This window comes from Morone saxatilis, unplaced genomic scaffold (assembly GCF_004916995.1).
Source record: "Morone saxatilis isolate NCDOM2014 unplaced genomic scaffold, NCSU_SB_2.0 Contig18, whole genome shotgun sequence".
Lineage (NCBI taxonomy): Eukaryota > Metazoa > Chordata > Actinopteri > Moronidae > Morone > Morone saxatilis.
Genome location: NW_023339740.1, coordinates 11,802,431 through 11,810,133, shown reverse-complemented (window position 1 = coordinate 11,810,133; position 7,703 = coordinate 11,802,431). Strand labels below are relative to the sequence as shown.

At 37.8% G+C, this 7,703-nt stretch overlaps 1 protein-coding gene across 1 annotated transcript in view; it reads right to left on the bottom strand.

Moving 5' to 3' along the window:
* Positions 1-7,703, bottom strand: part of mapkapk2a (MAPK activated protein kinase 2a) — a gene marked incomplete at its 5' end in the record, with an annotated part of 25,263 nt that overhangs the window by 10,205 nt on the left and 7,355 nt on the right. The window contains 1 exon segment of the mRNA XM_035661659.1: positions 480-619. Within this exon segment, the coding sequence (XP_035517552.1) occupies positions 480-619 (140 nt within the window).

Genomic DNA, 7,703 nt, shown 5'->3' with positions numbered 1-7,703 from the left:
TTTTGCATCGATTAAATAAATAAATTACTCTTTTTGGCTTTTTACTTGCAGGACTTTTGTTGCACCCACACACAGTAAAGCTCTATGTGGTGCTGCAGCTTAGCGGAGTGGAGGAGTTTTTGAGAGTTCGAAATGGCTACACTCGTTGCATTGCTGTAAATGAGAGCTTCACGGGTAAAAAACACTGGTGTGAAAGCTAACAGAAAACAAATCCAATTAGGCTCAATATAGCAGATACTGATCAGTTAAACAATGGCCTAATCGTCCGGATCCCAATCTTAGAGATCGGATCAGGAAATCCCTAATTTAATTGGACAACTAGGCATCTTTCACATGCAAATCACAAAAACCACTGAATGGGTTGTTTTTATTTACCACCACACATAGAGAAGTGTGTGTGTGTGTGTTGTTGTGTGTGTGGTGTGTGTGTGTGTGGTGTGTGTGTGTGTGTGTGTGTGTGTGTATATATATACACTCACCACTCCATGACAATAAGCAGACATTTCCTGCTCTGATAGAGGTTCTCATAGACATCAATGATGCGCACAATATTAGCACAAAGGGACGCCCTCCAGTGGAGCTCCGCCTCTCTACGGGCCTTGGCACAATCCTGCAGCATCTGGACAGAAGGACAGAGACAAGGGAGGTTGAGGCTAATTACCATCAAATATAAACCGAATGGTATAATTACAAAACATACCATCAGTTACCATTACTGTTCCAAAAGTTCATTTCCTACACACAATTAATGGGCAATGTGAAAGAAGTGGACCCTAGGTAATAATCTGTCTCATGGTGGGATCAATCAGGTGTGACCTAAAATGATGTATTGCACTAGGTAACAAATTAAAGACCACCTTGATTGCACTATTAATTCACATCAACAGTAAACATAAAATACAGAAGTGCAGTGCTGCCATCAGCTGGCAGAATGTTAAAAAGAACCCATAGAGATTTTCTAATCCGGTTTTGTGTGAATGTAGCACCCTCTTTGTGTTTCACTATGTCAATGCACCATTCAATAAAACCACCTGCAATTTCAATGACTTTGTGTCATTTCTTATCTATTCATTGCTGCTTCATCATTATATCCCTGACAGCAAAAGGTTAATCTTACTTGCCACCCTACACCAGAAAGTCAAGCTGGAGGGTCAGTTGCATAGAACTTATTCTAAAACACTAATATTCAGCATGCTGCTCAAGGACACTCAGGAACTCTGGCCATATGGTACCTGGCATGACTCAGGCCTTATGGCCAAGTCACATTAAATTCAGGATTACACTGTTCGCAATGCTGAGTTTAAACAAGCAATTCTGTGTGTGTTTATTGTTTTTCCACTGGAACCCAATGTTATTAGGTTTATCGACATGGTGGATAGCAAGCAAATAACGGAAGGCTTGGTCATATGAGGACATTCATTTACACAGGAGTCTGTTCTGTTAAATATGATTTTCAGGGTACTCACAATTTTAATTTCTTTGTTCTAAGTAAGAGGTATGATAATTGAATATAATTCAATAACAATTTAATACATTTTATTTTACTTAAATGTCTTGCCATAATCACTATTTGTCAGTCAATGGAAAGAATTCAGCCTTGTAGCTTTGACAATAAGCCATCGTCTGTCCATCTTGTGGTGTATTACATTCCAACCCTGCCCACGTTCACGACACAAAAAGGGCTTCGTTACAGTGTGCAATGGGCTCTTGGAGAGCCGGAGTATCCAATTTGCTGTCTAGCCTACCACACAAGACTGTCACTATGTTTACAAACACATAAGAAACCAGGTCACTTATAAAAAACAGGTTACACGTAAAATCGTACACTGTTGTAACCTGGTTACTGTAACGCTGCAGGTCAGTAAATGCCTGACCTTATTATAAGAAGTTATTTCATGCATTACTTATTTATTAAAACTGTATTAGTGCTTTCTGATTTTGTTTGTTCTGTGTGTGCCAGAGCACTGATGGCTCAGTAAGAGGATAGGCAATGCTGTGTCTGAATGTTAGTAGTCAAATGTTCAGTGGTGGAACATGACTTATTTAGACCTCTAGAGGCTTCTTTGTGTCCTTTTAGTTGGACTTTGGATGCAGTTATTTTGAATACAAGGATTGCTGATGATATAATCTCTTTTTCACCGTGCTGCTCTGATGTCATAGCGATACTTTCTTTGTCTCTTACGTGCATACTTAGAGAAATCCAATTAGAAACAACTACAAATACATGGCAGGGAAATAATCTTTCTTTGGGGGTAATCTAACTGGATATATTGAGTTTCTCTACTCCCCAACCCTGATTACAGCTTCACAACATGGCATTTAAGAAATGAGGTGCCTGCAGAACGCCGACGGTAACCTGGTTGTACATGTAAATGTATTGGCTATTCTGGCATGACTCTTGCACCCAGCTCTAGTCATTTTCAGATTATGTTCTTTTACTTAATCAACTGAAAGCACTCCACCCAGTTCAACCAGGGCAACCCCTTAAAAAGGCCTGAACACAGACCCACCTTAGGAAAGCAGGAAGCTAAACCATGCTATAAAAGCGTCAAGCTCTCTGTTCTCAGTCCACAGACCTGTTTTAGTAGAAAAACAAGCCAGACTGTTTCTACGCTTGATCGAATTAAACTGAAATATGAAATTGTAATTGACCCTGTAAAATGACAGTAAAATTGCAATTTGTACCTTTAATTTAGAATTGGCTTAATATGAGATTTAATCAGTTTTATTTTCCATCTATGGCTGACATTTTTTTTCTGAAGACAGGTTTTTTGTTTCCCTCCCTACACTTGCAAGACGGGACATGAGAGTACTCGCAAGAACAAGCTAAAAGATTAAAGGGCAAGGTTTTGCAAACACTTAATACAAAATTCTTGTACCTCACTGGAAAGTGAACAAGGCTGGAGTTTGTTTGCTATGAGAAATTTGGCAATTGTTTGCACACTTAAAACGATTATGTGTAATGGTTTGATTGTGTAGTAAGGAAATTATGCTAAAGCTAATGTTACTATTCATATTTCAGCTACTAACTGAGTCTAGCCCTTTGTCCATGATATTGGTCAAACTTTTTTTCAAAGTAAGCTACTGCAAATTATTGTTAAATATACTTGATCATTTACATTTTGTATAAGGGCTGGTCAATATGGCCTAAATATAAAGTCTCAGATTTTTTCACACCATATTACACACCACATCACTGACCAACTCAATTTGTAGTGTTGTATTTTTGTTTTTCAGTGTGTCGTTTCTTTCACCTTTTTAACCTATGTATTTTGACTTATGTGAAATGTATTTGAGTGCCATTCGCACTGCTCTATAAACAAAATGCATTAATATTACTATTATTATTATTACTACTACATCTTTAGTAACATGTTATATAGTAACATGATGAGTTGCTTTCTAAAGCTTCAGACATTTTAGCAGATCTTGTTATGCCCTTGGTGAAGCCACCAGAATAAACAGTAAAACTCTAAACAACTTTAGACTATATAACTAACTCCATTTTCTCCACATTATTAAATGGTGAGGGGTTCTTCTGACCCAATTTCAGTACACTTATTCTTTTTCAAGCCAAGTGACTCAGATCTCACAATACTCATGGTTTATTTAAATGAAGCAGAGAACATAGTAAAGTCTGGCATTGATTCCTTTTAAAGTCCAAAGACCCATGCCTCAAAACGCAGCACAAGGCCTCTCTGATAGCAGCAACGAGTTGAGGCGCTCGTCAATGCCAGCCAAGTTTATTTTCATATGCTTTGTTTTTACATTTATAAAAAGGGCAACTTAAGGGTCAATTCATTGTTTCTCCGTCTCAGTCTTGCATATCAGGTTTTGGATTTTTTTACCACTATGACTACATTTGGCTTTTAAGGGTTCACTGTATGTTCTGTGGCCGTATAGCTGATTTTCTTCTTGTGCTGCACTATATTGAAGTGTTGTAGTAGACAGCTACCAAGTCCCGACAGTCAGCTGATGAACAACAGTTTTTCGTTTTTTTTATAAAAAGCTACCAAATTCATGTTATCCTTTTGATAACATCCATGTTTGTTTTTTTCAAGTTTGATATTCTGACAACATAGCTTGTTAAAAGCTTGTCTGTAACACTGAAAAGGGAAGTGATACTGTTTTTGCCCTCTGGATGTGACCTTAAGTCTTTTTTTTATGTTGGTAAGGGCAAACAATGAATAACAGTTTAAAAATTAGGGAAATTACCAAGACGAAGAAACTACCAACGAAAGATGAGACAGGAAAGAAAAGAGATAAAATGCTGATGGTTATTTTTACAACTTCTAAGATGAGTGATAACATGCATTTTTACTTACTATTTGTTTAATGAATAAGGTTTGTATTTAGGTAGAAGCATGTTACAAAATGAACCGAAGATGAATTCTTTAAGTGAGAAACATGGGTTTGAGGGGGTAAATGAGTGACAAATAAAAAGGGACTGCCTTTGTTGCCAAAGAATAGTTGGTATGGCGTAGTTGTTATTACTCTCTGCTGTATCTCAGCAGTGAACATACAGCAGTTCAACCACCCTTTGGGACAGAACAAACAAAGGTGGGTCTCACTTTCTGCATTACAGCAGTAAAAAAAAACAAAAAAAAAAACGGACACATATGCAATAGGCATAGGGTGTACTTGATCCACTATGATCCAGTGACTTCATCCCTTGCATCCTCTATAATGTACTGACATACCTTCAAGTGCCAAAATATAGCATACATTTTAAATAGTAACATAAAATAGGTTATTAAAATGATTTTGAAAATGAGACTGAACCATAAACTATTACTATTAATGTGATCAACTATATATAGACAGACAAATATTGTTTTGCTACTAGCAGGCATTTACTTCTGCTGCAAATATGACAGAAAACTGCAGTAATTAACCATATATGCAAATAGCTCGATGACATTTCATTCCAGTAAGCTGTACACATACAGAGTGATCAGTCGGCTCACAAATACAGATAAACAGATAAAAAAAATAGGTTCAAGACACATCTGCAGGCGGCCTCGTCATTGTGGCTTCTGTGGAACAATGATAGCGCTCTCTTTTGAGAGTTTTAGGAAGGTAGTGAAAGTCTTATGCATCCTGCTGTAAACCATCATCTTCTCGAAATGTTAACACGTTTCTTCCATCCTAGTGACAGCTTATTTAATCGAAAACTGTTAACTATTGTTAAATATCTATTAAGTTATAATGTTTATAATTATGCAGGTGAATGACGTCTCTGACATACTGTATCCCGTTCTCCCTTAAATACCAGTCACGTTCTGAAATCTAAATCATAAACCAATGTATTTTTCTATTATATTAATTCATTAAAAAAATCCATCTAAAACATGTTGCTGGCTAAGATAACCACATATATTAGATAGGTATATGCATGGAATAATGGAAATATATGTAACTTTCCTTTGTTTAGATATTGGCATTATGTATCGGCCATCAGTCGCCCTGCTCTCTAAATATTGATATCGGCCAATTGGTCGACCACTATTGATTACATTCCGTTCTTAAGCATTTTTAAGCAAATTCTCAAATGGGACCCTATAAGCCGTTTGCACTTTATCATTAACTCAGCTATGCACAGGGCAGTTGTTTGTTTTAAGACTGTTACTCTGATGTCTAACAGTCAAAGAAGAACTAAAAGATAGATATATGTGCACGCATGTTCTGGGAACAAGAATCATGTGCCAAAACTAATAATAGCACATCTAAAAATAGCAGACTTCCCTCCACAAACAAAGACTTCACACCGTCTCCGTCTCCTTAACACATGCGCAATTGTATACGCATACAAGAACACACCCCCGTCACCTCTCGGCTGGTGTTCATGTGACTGCGATGCCCCCCATCTGCTGTTGGCCCTTTGAGGCTAAACAGTGAAGATTGTGATGAAGGAGGGAGATGAGGGGGGCAGATGGGCACACAATACACTTCCTCTAGCAAACACAAAAGCTCCCGAGCCAGAGGCAGGCCAGTGGGAGGTGGGATGGGGGTAAGCTGGGAGCACCCATCCTCCACCTGCCAGAAAGAAAAGTCTAGGCTTCATATAGTAAAACCAGATTTAAAAAAAAACAAACAATCATACTGAGGGTGATCGGGCAGTTCAATTCTGTGGAGGAGTGACATTATAGGGGGGTGATAGGTTAATCCATCTAAAAAAGGGTTAAACAACAATCTACCAGAAGGTGTCTCTGCATGTGTGGGTCAATAGGACTTGATCAGATTAAAGACATCTAGGCATCACAAGATCTGTGATTGTGTGTGTGTGTGTGTGCGCTGTAGCCTTGTAATATTAACATTGTTTGTTGTACTGCAACTTGTGTATGTTTCCATTACTGACATTACAATGACATTCTGGCCTTAGCTGCCATGAAATCTGTTCTGTAAAGAAAGCAGTATTTTAAGTTATTAAAAAGAGCTGACAAAAGGTTTCTGAACCCTTTCTAAACTATACAAGGGCCTTCAAGAACTGGGGTGAGCACAACTTATGTAAAAGTAAAAGTTATGTAAAAGTTGTAAAGCAAGCAAAACTTTGTCATTAATGGATGAGTGGGGAAACTTAATCGATAAGCAATGAGAATCAACCAACTCACTGACTTGGAGAGAGTTTAAATGGAAAAATATGGTCAGACTTTATAACAGCAGCACAGTCCACAGTAAGGCAGGCAGCATGCTGGAGAGGTTGTGGGACTGTGGAAGCAAATCACTATCATATGTTTTGGGAATGTTCTGGGATTTGAAGCTACTGGAAGACAATCAGAGGTAACATGGAAAAGGTTTAAAAAACTAAAAGTGACTTTTGATTTCAGGTCTCGATGTCACCGGAGCTTCTTGGCTTTTCAAAAACGTTTAGAATAATGCTGACTGCCAGTAAGAAACTTTAGTTAGTTTGATTTAAAAAATATAATTCATATCAAATGTCATTCAGGTTAGTAACATTGTTTATGTGGCTACAAAATGTTGAGGTTAGGTGCAAAAACATAAGTGTTTTCACACTTAACAAAAACTGAATTCAAGAGGAGTATATTAACCCTATGCAAAGGCTTTGCCTCAGGTATCCACACTGTTACACTACAACTGTTTCAACTTAAGCAAAAGATTTGTGCTAACCCTAAAACTCATCTGTGCAGCTGATCTGCTGTTAAGAAAGCACATCATTGATCTAGTCACAGAGTAAGTTACACGCCGGTACTGCAGAACACCGGGACAAACTGACACAATACTTTTCATACAAAGAAAGGAATAACTAATTACATTTGCAAATGAAACAAAGTGTATGAAGTTTCCCCTAAAGCTCAGCTCACACTACATAACATTTGCCCTGACTTTCCACTAAGACTGAACATTGTGTAGTGTTAACAGTACAGAGATGTGACAACTTTGAAGGTCATCTAATGTGAACAAGGCTTAACAACTTGGTTTGAACACACTTTTGAAAAAAACAAACAAACAAACCAAACAAACATCCCATATTCCTAAATGACCCCTCCATGCTTTGAAAATGTCGCCAAGTCCGAAATAAAGCTCTGTTCAAGTTGTATCACATACTAGCTCTCATGACTGATAGTTTGTAGGCGTTGACTCTCTTTAACCAGCTGGTGTCCTAAACACTCAGAAATGGCTGACAGGGGGGGTGAGGTGCGAAAGTATGACACCTGTACAACACACAGAAACCGTTCTTACTG